At 38.4% G+C, this 16,449-nt stretch overlaps 1 protein-coding gene across 1 annotated transcript in view; it reads right to left on the bottom strand.

Moving 5' to 3' along the window:
• THSD7A (thrombospondin, type I, domain containing 7A) overlaps positions 1 to 16,449 on the bottom strand; it is a 487,905-nt gene that overhangs the window by 265,389 nt on the left and 206,067 nt on the right. Inside the window, exon 3 of the mRNA XM_010845433.1 lies at positions 11,598 to 12,429. Within this exon, the coding sequence (XP_010843735.1) occupies positions 11,598 to 12,429 (832 nt within the window). The remainder of the gene's footprint in view (positions 1 to 11,597; positions 12,430 to 16,449) is intronic.

The raw sequence follows: 16,449 nt of genomic DNA, 5'->3' as shown, positions 1-16,449 counted from the left end.
TAGTTGAATGGGAGTAAATAGAGACTAAGTTAATTAACAAGTAAATCAGCAATGACATAGAAGTAGTTCTCTGGCTCTGATACTATATTCCAGTGTATGTCAGGGGTAGCAAGAAAGCAAACTGCAGACTTACAAGAGTTAATTCAGAAGAGTTCAATACAAGGATTATTAACAACAGCATGGGCAGTGTTATTGTCAAGGCATGGCGAAGCACCCTCGGGCTTAAACAACGAAGAAATTTATCATCCCAAGGTTTATCAAGAGACCAAGAAAAGGATTTTAGCAGCACTAAGACCGATGGAGAGCCATAGGAAAAGGCTGCTAGGCAAAGGCTGAAGTATTTTGTTAGAAAAACTCAGCCACTGCTGACCCAAGAAGGCAGAATGAATACCCCAATCGTCTTCTCTTCCCACTTTCTGATAGACCTCACTTACTCCCGTGGGTCGAGTTCAACCAGGAAGAAGAAAACTGGGAAGTCTTATTAATATGCTGCTCAGAGATGAATCTCCAGGCACCTAAGCTGGATCTGCAAGGGTTAAGAGTGACTCTCTGAGAGTAAATATAATCTATACCCGGTTGGCTTGAAAAAAGTCAAGGTTTTCTGGTTAGCCATATATTATCTACAAAAAAATGTGGACACATTGACTATTTCTTTAGTAAGATGTGGCCAGAATGCAGCTGAGGCAAGATGGAGAGACATACTGGTGAGTATCTGGCAGGCAAATCAACATGCGATATTACAGAAAGTTTTTTAATCTAAAAGCCTGATATTTATGCATGAAAAGTAGTAATTTTATAAATGGACTCTGAGTAACCTAAAAATAGTCAGTATTACTTTAAAAAGTGGGCAATTTACTACCTCCTTTTTGGTAAGCTTAGGATAAGATTTTCAATTTCACTGATTCACAGTTATAGCTTGGGAACAGGCCTCAGAAACCATATAGCGCATCAACCAAGTAAAAGCCACGCAGATACTTTCAAGACCAGGACAGCTGTCTTATTCTCCAAGTCCTGCACAGATACTCATTTCCATGTTTCAAGATCAAGTGATTTGTGGAACATGTTGAAAATTAACTTTCTGCCAAGAAAAATATATACGGTTTTACACCTACAATTTTAGGCATGATTTTGGTTCAAGGTTCATTGTCATCACAAAACTTGGAAGGCTATCGGAGAATTTTTAATATCCCTCCTTCTTTCACTCATCACTGCCTAACAACTGTCCACACATATAGTTTATGGGTGAAAAAATTTAAGTCCCACAAAGTTTAAATGTCTTGTGCAATGGTGTGTAGCCATGAGGGCATAGGTTTCCCTATTCTTATTAACAACGTATTTCTCTTAATTATCTATTACTTAAATTTTGCAATTTTCAGACAGTTGTAAAGCCAGTAGCTTTTACATGACCAATTCTAGACAGCAAGCTTAAAAGAGAAGGATGGAGTAGTTAACAAATATTCTAATGTAAAACAGGAAACACAGAGAAAGAGACTGTGTTGAAAAGAAATACAATTTCCTGCTCAATAAGATTTAATTTTGAAGTTGAGAGGGTACGTAAAAAAAAGCATGAGTTTAGGGAAAAAAATCAGTCATTTGAGCATGATTCATCACTACTGAAATGCTAAGACGCATTTATATAGAGACTAAAAAAAAAAAAAGAAAATTGGTAACAAACTCAGAGAAAAATACTCCAATGTGTCAGTATTTCTGGGAGTTACTATTTTATTCTTCATGTATTAGGCAGTTTTTCTTTTTAAAAAAGATTACTTATTTTAGAGCAGTTTTAAATTTACCACAAATTGAGAGGAAGTCACAGAAATTTCTTATAGACTCCCTGCCCCCACAGATGCAAAGCCTCTCCCATTATCAAATCACTCACTAGAAAGGTACATTATTTTTTTAACCAAGGATGAACCTACTTTGACACATCATTATCACTCAAAGTCCATAGTTTACATTATGGTTCACTCATGGTGGTGTGCATTCTATGGGTTTGAATGAAAGTATAATAGCATCTATTCATCATTACCATATTATGCACAGTATTTTCACTGCCTTAAAAGCCTTCCCTTTTCATCTCTTTCTCCCATCTAACTACTGGCAACACTGACCTTTTTATTGTCTCCATAGTTTTGCCTTTTCCAGAATATGACATATGTAGTTAGAATCACATAGTACGTAGCCTTTTCAGATTGGCTTCCTTCACTTAGTAATATGCATTTAAGTTTCTTCCATGTGTTTTCATGACTTGATAGCTCATTTCTTTTTAGCACTGAATAATGCCCCATTGTCTAAATGTAAACAAATTTTGCTCATCCATTCACCTATGAAAGGGCATCTTGTTTGTTGGAGGCTGAGTTAATTTTTGTGAAGGGTGTAAAGTCTATGTTTAGAATTTTTCTGCACTTGGATATTCAGTTGTTCCAGCACCATTTGTTGAAGAGACTATCCTTGCTCCAGCATATTGCTTTTGCTGCTTTGTCAGAGATGAGTTGACTATATTTATGGATTGAGATTTTTTTTTAATCCTTCTATATTTGTGCCTAAAATGCCTGATATATGGCGTTATCTAGAAGCTTGATAAATCTACTTTTTCTTGGCTTAGCCAACAGAAATTTGTTTTAAATCCTAAATCTTATTCCCTCAGGAATTTACTGGGCTGAATTTCCCACACTTCTTAGTATTGCTTCTATTGGATTTATACTTGCAACCAATTGCCTTTGTTGGGCAACACAATGAAACAAGGCATGTTTAGATGGAAGATATTTTCAAAAGTAGGTCCTACTTTGACTAAATGCTTTGTATTACATATAGAAGATTCCATAGTTCTTCCTAAAATATATGCCTTTGAAATGTAGACCCAGGAACTGGTGAGCTGGGACAGCTAAAAGATTTCCAGAGGTGAGCGTGACCTATAGCCAAGGCTTAAATCTTAAGAGCTTTAAAGTTACACTTGCTACAATCTAGAAATCTCTGCCTCCTATACCCTCTTATTCTCCACTTGACTTTTGACAACTTAACTCAGTCAGGAGATGAGGGGTTAGGGTTACACTTCCCCTGTGGTACATGGATGTGGAGTTGGCTACTAAGGACTTTCCCCCTCTCCTCTTGTGGAGGGGCCATGCCCACCTAGCAGGACTGAGATACTCCAAAGGAAAAGATTCTTGAGTGGATCTTCCTGGATTGGGTTCTAATTAAAGGAATCTCCTTCCCACCTCTAAGTCCTAGATTTCTCCTTCCTTTACATCTGGAATTTTCATGTGGATACTTTTTCAATGCAATCCCTATCAAGCTACCAATGGTATTTTTCACAGAGCTAGAACAAGTAATTTCACAATTTGTACAGAAATACAAAAAATCTCCAATAGCCAAAGCAATCTTGAGAAAGAAGAATGGAACTGGAGGAATCAACCTGCCTGACTTCAGGCTCTACTAAAAAGCCAGTCATCAAGACAGTATGGTACTGGCACAAAGACAGAAATATAGATCAATGGAACAAAATAGAAAGCCCAGAGAAAAATCCACACACCTATGGACACCTTATCTTTGACAAAGGAGGCAAGAATATACAATGGAGAAAAGACAATCTCTTTAACAAGTGGTGCTGGGAAAAGTGGTCAACCACTTGTAAAAGAATGAAACTAGAACACTTTCTAACACCATACACAAAAATAAACTCAAAATGGATTAAAGATCTCAACGTAAGACCAGAAACTATAAAACTCCTAGAGGAGAACATAGGTAAAATACTCTGTGACATACATCACAGCAGGATCCTCTGTGACCCACCTCCAAGAATATTGGAAATAAAAGCAAAAATAAACAAATGGGACCTCATTAAAATTAAAGGCTTCTGCACAACAAAAAAAACTATACGCAAGGTAAAAAGACAGCCTTCAGAATGGGAGAAAATAATAGCAAATGAAGCAACTGACAAACAACTAATCTCAAAAATATACAAGCAACTCCTGCAGCTCAATATCAGAAAAATAAACGACCCAATCAAAAAATGGGCCAAAGAACTAAACAGACATTTCTCCAAAGAAGACATACAGATGGCTAACAAACACATGAAAAGATGCTCAACATTACTCATTATCAGAGAAATGCAAATCAAAACCACAATGAGGTACCATTTCACGCCAGTCAACTTCCTTTTTTTAATACTATAAACAAAAGTGATTATTTCTTTTATCAGTTTTTACTGGCTAATTTCAAGGCAGGAAATTAAAACCCTAACTCCTTACTCTCTTATTTAAGTTTAAAGAGAAGTCACATACTGCAATGGACTGAATGCTTGTGTCCCCCTAAAATTCATATGATGAAAACTTTAACCCTCCATGTGATTCTATGAGTTGGGATCTTGGGAGATAATCATGAAGATGGAGCTCTCATGAATGGCATTAGTGCCCTTATAAAGGAATCCTAGAGAGAGCTCTCTCCCCGATTCTGCCATGAGAAGATACAGTGAGAAGTTAGGAGCCTGCACACTGGAAGAGGACTCTTATCATATACCAGATTTGCTGATGCTTTGATCCTGGACTTCTCAGCCTCCAGAACTGTGAGAAAAAATCTTTTCTGTTATTTATAAGGCACCTAGTCTATGATACTTTGTTATGGCAGTCTGCACTGAGATGCATAACCTCACTTGGTAATAACTGCAATGGCATTCCATATGTGACATTCCTGCTAAGTTGCTTCAGTTATGTTCGACTCTTTGAGACCCTACGGGGTGTAGCCCACCAGGCTCCTCTGTCCATAGGATTCTCCGGGCAAGAAGACTGGAGTAGGTTGTGATGCCCTCCTCCAAGGGACCTTTCCAACCCAGGAGATCGAACCCATATCTCCTGTGTCTCTTGCATTTTCAGGCAGGTTCTTTACCACAAATGCCATCTTGAAAACCCTCTACATGTGGAAGCACCATGATTTAAGTAGCTCTTTACTGGTGGGTTTTAGATTGTTTTTCTGTAACAAATCATGGTATAATGAGAGCTATACATATATTTACACACAGATGCATTTTTTTAAATTCTAGAAATAAAATCACTGCCAAAGAGAACATGTATTTTTAATTTTGACACACTTTATAAAATTATTTTCAAATACTTTTTACCAATTTTTTCCCCCACCAACAGTGTATAACAGGCTTTCTTTCCCTAATTAAATACTACTGGTGCTACACCAGCAAGTCTTAGGCTTCTATCCAAACAAAGGCCTTGTTTGTAGGACTGGCCATTAGCTGGCATCTGGTAATTTAACTTGTAAGCAGTTCCCTACACTGATATCAAATTTTCTCTAAATGATAAAACTGCTCTAAATTATAAAGTGGCTCTCAGTGACTAATTTGTTTGTCTAAGCAATTTGATTTATGGAGAACACTGTTTTCCCTCTGGGAGTTTGCAAGTTTTGTATATGCTAGGTAGAGAGTGCTTATGTGTTCAACTCCAATAAAAACTTGGGGGCACTGAGTCTCTAGGGAGCTTCCCCAGGGGACACCACCTTGCCCGTGTTCTTGCAGTTGTGTGCTGGAGGGGCACAGGCTGAAACTCCTCAGAGACAGACCCTGGAAGCTTGCCTCTGGTTTCCTCTCATCTTCTCTGCATGCACATTTTCCTTGGCTAATTTTGCTCTGTCTCCTTTCACTGTAATAAATCTTACCCATGAATGCAGTTATATGCTGATTCCTGTGAGTCCTTTTAATGAATCACCAAACCTGGAGGCTATAATTCCTGGTACACTACCAAACATTTTTATTTGCTAATCTGACAGGTGAAAATGAGATGGAACAATGTTTTATACTTCTTAATTATGATTGAGGATTAGCATATTTTCTCTGACCTGATCCTGTCCTTTGCTGAATTTAATAGACATGATTTTTAGAGCAGTTTTAAGTTCACAGTAAAATTGAGTGAAAAACACACAAGAGTTGCCATATACCCTCTGCCTTGACACATGCATACCCTCACCCATTATCATCATCCCCCATCAGAGCGGTACTGATGAATCTACACTGACACGTCATTATCACCCACAACCTGTAGTGTATATTATGGCTCACTCTTGGTGTTGTACATTCAATGGGTTTGGATATTTGTCAATTGTCACAGTATTACATGATACTAATGAGTAGTTTTGTTGCCCTAAAAATTCTCTGTGACCTGCCTATATATTCTACCCTTCCATCTAACCCCTAGAACACTGATCTCTTTATTGTCTCCGTAGTTTTGCCATTTCCAGGGTGCCATATAGTTGGAAGCATACACTATGCAGCCTCTTCAAATTGGCTTCTTTCACAAAGTAATATGCATTTAAGTTTCCTCCATGTGTTTTCATGGCTTGATAGTGTATTTCTTTTTAAGCACTGAAAAATACTCTGTTGTCTGAATGTAACACAGTTACTTTATCCATTCACCTACTGAAGGACAGCTTGGATGCCTGCAGATTTTGGTAATTATGAATAAAGCTGTTATACACATCCATGTGTAGATTTCTGTGTAGACATATGTTTTCCGTTCCTTTGGGTAAATACCAAGAAGCATAATCATTTGGTAAGAGTAGACTTAGTTTTGTAAGAAGCTGCCAATCTGTCTTCTGACATGGCTGTGCCAGTCTGTATTCCTGCCAGCAATGTAGGAAAGTTCCTGTTGCCCCACATCTTCCCCGGCTTTTGGTGTTGCCCGTGTGTTGGACTTTTGGCCATTCTAATATGTCTGTGGTGGTATCACATTACTGCTTTCATTTGCATCTCCTGGATGACATATGACTTGCAGCATCTTCTCATATGCTTATCTGCCATCTGTATATCTTCTTTGGTGAGGGGTTTGTTAAAGCTTTCCAGTGCATTTTTTAATCCAGTAATTTGTTTTCTTTCTGCTGACTGTTAAGAGTTCTTCATGTATTTTGGATAGCAGCCCTTTATCAAATGTATCTTGCAGATGGTTTCCTCAGTGTGGTTTGTCTTTTCATTCTCTTGAACTTTTGGATATTTCCAGGTTAGATTTTGGACTTTTCCCCTAATGATTTATAGGAGTTCTTTAGCATTAAGAAAACTAGCTCTGTGTCAATTTTACATATCAAAAATTTTTTTTTTGGCTTATCTATTTGGATATTAATTGATAACAATTTTTCCTAAGCAAAGTTTTCTTTATTCCAATAAATAGTATGGATCAATCTTTTCCTGTATGCCCTCTGGATTCTGTGGCCTAAGGCATACTTCCTTATTTTAAGATTTTAACATTCCATCCTTTCTTCAAGTATTTAAAAAGACAACATTTTTAAGTATTAAATGAACCTGGACTTTGTTTGGTATACAACTGAAAAGGGGATACAATTTTTCTGCCCTGCCCACTTCTTCTTTACATGGGGCAGCAATTGCCCACAAACAAAACAAACATTACATTGTATCTTTTCCCCCAGCTTGGAAATGCTCCTTTCTTAAGGGTACCATGTTGTAGGGTTTTCAGGATCTTTTTTCTAGACTCTTTTCTGATCTGACTGTTCATGCACTAACATAAAATTGTTGTTATTATTCAATGAATAAAATGATTGAATTATCTTGTGATATTAGTCTTTGCTCTCTACTTTGATTTTTCAGAATTTCCCTGGCTTCTACTTACTTTTCTCTTGTTTGTTTTACAGTAACACTGTAGGAACAGTTGATATATTTACTAGATGTTCTGGACAGGCACACATTTACTTTTGTACCTTTCCAAGTCTGGTACTCTGTGCAGAAACTTTATAAGTAGATTTATTTACATATTTTTTTACTATTGTAAATGGGATATTTTAGTACTTTGTTTCCATCATGTTTAGCTAATTGCAGTTTGCATCTATGAGATATATTGATTTCGGGATATTATCTTCGTGTCCATCCATCCTATTGAAGTATTTTATTGTTTATACTGTTTTTTTTTAAATTGGATATCTTGAGTTTTATAAAACATCTAGAAAAAAATCTTAATATTTCCACCTGCTTTCCAGTTTTCACTTCTTGCTCTTTTCAACTACATTGAATGGTACCAACAGATCAATGTTAACAGTGGAGATAATGTGCTGCCTTATCTTATTTTTCTCTACAAAGGAAATGCTTCTAGTGTTTCAGAATTGGGTATTATTCTGTTCTTTGGTTTGGTGCCTCTTTGTCTATCTCTCTTCATAAAATTGTTCTGTATTAGTTCTTCCACAAGAACATTATTTCAGTCTCCTCTAGCAGAATGTTGGCCCTTTGCAATTTCAATCTGCGAATTAAAGCTTTTCAAGCTCAGGAAAGTCTTCGATTATATTTTGGGGGTTTTATCTTCTTTTGCTTTCCTTTTTTCTGATCTATTTTTTTTTTTTCTTGTTTTGAGGAATCCCATTATTTCATATAGGGGTCTCTTTTATTTTCAGATCCACCATCTTTTTTTTTTTTTTTAAATTGGAGTTTACTTGATGTTCTTAAACTGTTTTCCATCTCACTGACACCTTGTACCATGGAATATCTTCTACTTACTGATGCATGCAATATAAATTTGACTTTCTTGTTTTATAATTCGTTTCTGAGCTGTGACAAATCAGTTTTAAAATTCTATTTTCTTGACTCTTCTTCGATCACTAAACTTCTGGTTTTGATTCAGAAGACCATACTTCCTTTAATATGTTTGGTTTCTTGAAAAGCTATTTGTTAATACTTTCCTAACAACTCTTTACCTAGGTTAAGACTCTATTCAGGCCTGGCTGGAAATCACAGGTTCACAAGGAAGCCCCTTATGTCATAGTGTGTGTAATGCTTTATAACTCTCTTCTACTGGTCATCAAAATTTTAATCCCCTAGTCTATCAAACTAATAGTCTTTTCTTAGCAATAATGGCATACTGAGTTTCCTCCAGTCCTTCTATTACGTCATTCTGTTTTCAAACAGAACCCAAGGGTGCTCCAACAGCACTTTCACTAACACAGTTCCTGCCATTGTAAGAGGTGTCATGGACTTGGCACCTCAGAAATTTCAAGCTACTCTTAAAGATTTTAAGTGCTTACGAAGATGTAAAAACATGATGTCCCTCTAATTGCCCTCTCTAATTATATCTAATTTCACTGCATTGGCCAAATCTTCTCTATCAATTATGATTTGCGACTGTGATTGTTTCCCATTGTCATAAAAGACGGACTTTCATTCACGTCTTTCATCCTTATTGATTTTAGTCTGTTTGAAGCAGAAAGCAAATCTATCATCTTTAGCTTTGAAGTTCTAGCAGCAATTCTACTAAAATTTTTATTTGCGCTATGAACTGCTTGCCCAAGATTCTTAGATTTATTTAGCTAAGTTTATTTAGGTTTTGTAATAGGCCTTTTTAGCTTTACTAAATAACTTTTTATTCTCTTACATCATGAAACTGTTTCTGAATTTGATATAAGATGAAACTCTTTAATCATCAAGTCTTGCACCTGTGGCCCTGTTCTTTGTTGGAGTTATCCATCTACTCTTCACACTTCATTAGCTTCACTGATATTGTGTAATGCGTGAGAAAAATATCTAATTGTTGTCTCTTCTTTACTAAAACTAACTCTCTTAACCAGAGATATTCATATAGTCTGTATAGTCTTCAAATAAGAGAAATATTATGAAGCAATTTGTTTGAACATAAAGTTTCATTTATAGCCTAGTATAAACTAAGTAAATTGTAACATACATGCAAGTGTCATTTTATTGGAATAGATACGATATGTCTAATGAAATAAGAACCTGACAGATCTACAGATTTTTAAATCTATTTACTTCCAAATAACTGGTTGGGAATATCAGGTTCCATGCAGTGGTAGCTACTATTCTAATTATACTTTTAATTCAGTAGTCAACATGAAATTAAATGTCTACAGTATATTAACCCAGTGACAGCAGGAGAAAACTCAAGTTGCCTTGGAGCCTCATTCAATTAAATGGTGGGAGCCAAATAACTAATATAACTAATACTTTAGGAAAAGAGATCAGGAAATCACCAAGAAAAGGTCAGAAATTGAACAGAAAAGAAAAAAACAGAGATTGAACTGAAAATGTACATGACAGCATCGGAGGTGAACACACACACACACACAGGGGGTTATAGGGAACCTGAGTAATGAAGGCAGGAGAAGTATACTTTAGCAAGACCAGAAAAATAGTTGGACAAACACCTTCTGAATAGACAGAAAGAGCAAATTACTGTATGGCTGAAAGAAAATACTATTGTGTAAGTAAAAAACGGGAGTAGCAAATATCCTAAAAATAGTAACCAGAACAACACTATGATGAGAGAAATTGTCTCTCATCAACTGATGTATCAATTGTCTGTTTTCTCACTTATTTCAATTGTATCCTGCTTCAAAAAGGCTTTCGGTCAGCTTTCAAAATCCATAGACAGTAAAATCATTAGACAGGAAAGAATGAAGGAAAATAATCAGGATGAGAAGGAAAAGAAGCCAGTGGTGGGGTCGAGGAAGGGGGGTAGGTGGGGGGTTGTGGTTAGTGAATAATAGGCATGCCACACAGTCCTATTTATATTCTCAAGAGCCAAAGTAAACAGGAAAACGTGACCTATTACAAGATTTCCAGGGGCCATAAGGAAAACGATCCAGATGCTCACCAGAAGCACATGGATTGAGACTTCTGTGAAATTTATCTTATGTGTTTTTAATCAAGAGAACAGACTGTGTGATGAAGCAGATGACACTTTCAATGTCATTTCTACAATAAATATGATATAAAATTCTGAGTGATGTTACCATAATTTCTCTCAGTTCACTCCAAATCATAGCTGCATAAATATTTCAGAAGCAGCAATTATGCAAATGATTCAGATAAGCCACTCCCAGATGGTCTGGCTTATCCAAGAGCAAAATTTAGAATATCCAGAGAACCTCATATCCTTCAGATAATCCTCAATGAATATTTTCACAAGAAATAAATCATACATGAGAAAGTCTTTCATAATACAGTCCTTGTTTACCCAGAGATAATTTGACAAATAATTTCTGTCTAGACAATGCAGCCAATTAATTACATGTTTTCTAAACTAAGCTACCCATGATTAAATAACTTCTACTTACCTTGTTTTCTGCTGGTTCCCCCTTTTCTTCTCTGGGGAAAGTTATTCCATTTTATAAAATGTGAAAGGAATTCTTCTTATAAATAGCTCCCTGGGTGGTGGTTTAGATTTTGTTTATAGGGTAATTCTGAAAATGCTATAAACTTAGAAATTGCAAGTGTGCCTTAGTCTCACTAAAATAAGTACCTGAATTCAACATTCCTAAACTCCAGCCTTTTATGTAAGTCTTCTCTTTTTTTTCCCTTATAGGTGGAAAACAGCACTGCTGACTTAAAGCAGCAGTATCATCTCATAGAGAATCTCCTAAGCTTTAGATTTTGACAGGAAAATTTAAATGAACTCTAGTGGTAGAGTGCCCAAGTACGAACAAAACAAAAACAACTTCAGGAAACCCACAAACATATAAGTTCCTTAAAATGAAAAATGCCCCCCTTGGGGGTGGCTTCCCCTAGGTGGACACACAGACGAATTTCAGGACTTCCAACCACAGGTCTCAAATACTCTCTAACGCGTGGTCTTGACAGAGAGATACCTTACCTCAAATCCGCAGCTTTCCCTGTCTTGTTCGTGCACATAACCTCTCTGGTCTGGTATCCAATCTGGATGTCCCAGTATTTGTTCTCTTGGCGGTTCTGCCTGTTTCTGTTTCTCTTCTTCTTGATCAGTTCACGGGCCTCTGGATCCTTTACCCCTTTCCCTCGGTCCTTGTCCCGCTCTTTACTTTTCCCCCGTCTCCTGGCCTGTCTCACTTGTCTCGAGTGGGGCATCGAGCACGTGCTCCAGGGCCCCACCTGCAAGCTGTACATGCGCTCCTCGGCCTCGCAGGGGCCGGACTGGCACACCTGAAACTCCGTCAGGTTCGGGCACCCCGAGCCGCCGAACTGGGGGGGCGCCACCACGTGACGCGTCCGGTGCTGGAGCCCGCTGCCGCACGTCTTGGAGCATTCCGACCAGGCGGAAAACTCGGACACGATGCAGTCCTGCCGGCAGGGGATGAGGCAGGCCTGCTCCAGGAGCGGCTTGGGCTCGAAGTACTCACAGATGATATCCTCCGCAGGGACATCTTTCTCTTTCTCGATGCACGTTATCTCCCGCACCTGAATGCCTTCCTCTCCCTTAACGCACTCCAGGGGTTTCTCCAGGCTTTTTGAAATCACCGGCTGACACTGATTCCACGGGCCCAGCCTCCAGTCGTACAACTCTTTGTGCCAGTCACAGACTTTGAAACAATTCTGCTGGTTACTGGGTCTCTCGGCTGGCTTGCAGTTTGTATGCAACGTTGTCCATCCTTCCACATGTGCACACCACACAGCCCGGGTCTGAATGCCTCCTGGGCCACATCCGTCTCCCATGCATCGGCCCCACGGACCTAAAAAAAAATACAAGAGTTAACAGCGCTACTAGAAGAAAACCACAAATTACTTCACGTTCCAGAAAGACACTTCAAGATCTAGAACGTTAACTTCCCTGGAGTGTGGTAAAGTAGGTCTCTTTACAGGGCTGTTGGAAAGTAATGATCTACACTTTATTCTTGTGGAAGGTGAACTGTGCCACAAAATTTATATAAGGGAACTGCTGGGACAGGTTAACTTTGAGTCCTTTTGGGATTACTGAAAACTTAATTTTATGCATTGTCTTAATGTGAGGTAGAACAGAACCCTTGCTCATAAAGGTCACCAGAAACTAGTCACAGTGAAAACCTGTTCCCCTTGCCTTACATCCATCACATGCATTTCAGGAACTGGCAAAGAAAATGACAGCTTGTGAAGAACCATGTCTCCTGCAGGCTTTTTTTTTTTTTTCCCTGAGCAATTAACTATTTTGTACAATGTGTTCTCTTCTCCCTCATTTTCCATTGCTCTACTTCCTATGACCTCAAGAATCTATTAGTTGTACACATGTGTTGGCAGAAGTGTTCTCTTTCTGGTAACCAAAACTGGGAGTGAAGAATCTTCATTTTATAGCACATTCTGCCTTTAAGTTTACCAAAAAAATTTTTCTTTCTCATCTCCACAGTAAAATGTACAGATGGACAAGAGAATAAAAATTTAACTAAAAGACTTTTGTAATTTTCTGCATCTTAAAGGGTGACTTCGCGTTTTATTAATGTATTCATTTCCTAAATACGAATTATGTGGTGACATTATGGAGCAATTTTATGGAATACTTAAGTCAGAGGATTTAATATGAGTTGTGGGCTCTTAACCTTAGAATCCTTCTTATCATAGATTAAAATCAACTTATATTTGCATATATCATTTGTTTTTTAAAGATAGGATTCTCAGGGCTTTAACAGACAAATATCAATTTATGTAATTGAGATCACATTATTTTGGAATTTTAAACAAATGTAAAAATCATATAATCACATTATTTTCAAAATCCATCTATGGCATCTGAGGAACTATTTGATGTAGACTAGACCATTCAGGTAAGACCTAAATCAAATTCCTTATGACTATACAGTGGAAGTGAGAAATAGATTTAAGGGACTAGATCTGATAGACAGAGTGCCTGATGAACTATGGATGGAGGTTCGTGACACTGTACTGGAGACAGAGAGCAAGACCATCCCCACGAAAAAGAAATGCAAAACAGCAAAATGGCTGTCTGAGGAGGCCTTACAAATAGCTGTGAAAAGTAGAGAAGCGAAAAGCAAAGGAGAAAGGAAAGATATACTCATTCGAATGCAGAGTTCCAAAGAATAGCAAGGAGAGATAAGAAAGCCTTCTTCAGTGATCAATGCAAAGAAATAGAGGAAAACAATAGAATGGGAAAGACTAGAGATCTCTGCAATAAAATTAGAGATAACAAGGGAACATTTCATGCAAAGATGGGCTCAATAAAGGACAGAAATGGTATGGACCTAACAGAAGTATAAGATATTAAGAAGAGGTGGCAAGAATACACAGAAGAACTGTACAAAAAAGATCTTCATGACCCAGATAATCACGAAGGTGTGATTACTCACTCACCTAGAGCCAGACATCCTGGAATGTGATGTCAGGTGGGCCTTAGGAAGCATCACTATGAACAAAGCTAGTGGAGGTGAAGGAATTCAAGTGGAGCTATTTCAAATCCTGAAAGATGATGCTGTGAAAGTGCTGCACTCAATATGCCAGCAAATTTGGAAAACTCAGCAGTGGCCACAGGACTGGAAAAAGTCAGCTTTCATTCCAATCCCAAAGAAAGGCAATGCCAAAGAATGCTCAAACTACCGCACAATTGCACTCATCTCAGACGCTAGTAAAGTAATGCTCAAAATTCTCCAAGCCAGGCTACAACAATACATGAACCATGAACTTCCAGATGTTAAAACTGGTTTTAGAAAAGGCAGAGGAACCAGAGATCAAATTGCCAACATCCGCTGGATCATGGAAAAAGCAAGAGAAGAACATGTTCCAGAGGAACATCTATTTCTGCTTTATTGACTATGCCAAAGCCTTTGACTGTGTGGATCACAATAAACAGTGGCAAATTCTTCAAGAGATGGGAATACCAGACCACCTGACCTGCCTCTTGAGAAACCTATATGCAGGTCAGGAAGCAACAGAACTAGACGTGGAACAACAGACTGGTTCCAAAGAGGAAAAGGAGTACATCAAGGCTGTATACTGTCACCCTGCTTATTTAACTTATATGCAGAGTACATCATGAGAAATGCTGGGCTAGAGGAAGCAGAAGCTGGAATCAGGATTGCCGGGGGAAATATCAATAATCTCAGATATGCAGATGACACCACCCTTATGGCATAAAGTGAAGAAGAACTAAAGAGCTTCTTGATGAAAGTGAAAGAGGAGACTGAAAAGTTGGCTTAAAGCTCAGCATTCAGAAAACTAAGATCATGGCATCCAGTTCCATCACTTCATGGCAAACCAATGGGGAGACAGTGGAAACAGTGTCAGACTTTATTTTTGGGGGGCTCCAAAATCACTGCAGATGGTTATTGCAGCCATGAAATTAAAAGACACTTGCTTCTTAGAAGAAAAGTTATGATCAACCTAGACAGCATATTAAGAAGCAGAGGCATTACTTTGCCAACAAAGTCCGTCTAGTCAAGGCTATGGTTTTTCTAGTGGTCATGTATGGATGTGAGAGTTGGACTATAAAGAAAGCTGAGTGCCAAAGAATTGATGCTTTGGAACTGTGATGTTGGAGAAGACTCTTGAGAGTCCCTTGGACTGCAAGGAGATCCAACCAGTCCATCCTAAAGGACATCAGTCCTGGGTGTTCATTGGAGGGACTAATGTTGAAGCTGAAACTCCAGTACTTTGGCCACCTGATGCAGAGAGCTGACTCATTGGAAAAGACCCTGATGCTGGGAAAGATTGAGGGAAGGAGGAGAAGGGGACAATAGAGGATGAGATGGTTGGATGGCATCACCGACTCAATGGATATGGGTTTCGGTGAACTCCGGGAGTTAGTGAGGGACAGAGAGGCCTGGCATGCTGCAGTTCATGGGGTCACAAAGACTCGGACATGACTGAGCGACTGAACTGAACTGAACTGAGAGCATCTTCAGTAGGTTTTGTGGGAAGGGGACAGGCAGCATACAGGGTTCGACTCCCAGGTCACTCAGCCCCACCCACTGTCCTCCTTCCTCATGGCTTCTTCCCTAAGAAAAGCTCCATTATTATCATTCACTTTTATACATGTTGAGATTATATATATATGTATTGTTTGAGAAGAGGCTTCTGTCTGAAAAGTAAAAAACCACTAAACTAGGCTAGCACGTTCACTCTGTGGATGAAGAAAACAGTGCCAACGAGGAGTCACTTGCCAAGGTCACATCTTAAATGAATAAGTAAACCATCTTGGATTTCAGATTCCAGTTCTGACTTTTATTTTTATGATTTATCCTAGATTTTAGAGCTTGAGACTTAAATACTCCGGTACAAAAATAATCTACAAAGAATGAGATATGAAGAATGTGCTTCTATTTAAACGTTTAATTTTGTTTAACTAGGAGGATGTTTACAACTTGGGAAGATGTTAGCTTCATTACAAATGGAATAGTGGAGTTGTAAACAGAAAAGAGATTGACTGAAAACATTATGCTAACTAATCACAGTTGCATGAAAATAAGAATTTGATATGTGGCATACCCATATCATTACTTTATCAACTTCATATACATATGTAATAAGGGGTTTAAGTTCAGTTCAGTTCAGTTGCTCAGTCCTGTCCAACTCTTTGCGACCCCATGAATCGCAGCACGCCAGGCCTCCCTGTCCATCACCAACTCCCGGAGTTCACTCAGACTCACGTCCATCGAGTCGGTGATGCCATCCAGCCATCTCATCCTCTGTCATCCCCTTCTCCTCCTGCCCCCAATCCCTCCCAGCATCAGAGTCTTTTCCAATGAGTCAACTCTTCGCATGAGGCTGTC

Source organism: Bison bison, unplaced genomic scaffold (genome assembly GCF_000754665.1).
Source record: "Bison bison bison isolate TAMUID 2011002044 unplaced genomic scaffold, Bison_UMD1.0 scf7180017864216, whole genome shotgun sequence".
NCBI lineage: Eukaryota > Metazoa > Chordata > Mammalia > Artiodactyla > Bovidae > Bison > Bison bison.
The sequence above is the reverse complement of the archived record's forward strand: the minus strand, read 5'-3'. Positions and strand labels throughout refer to the sequence as shown.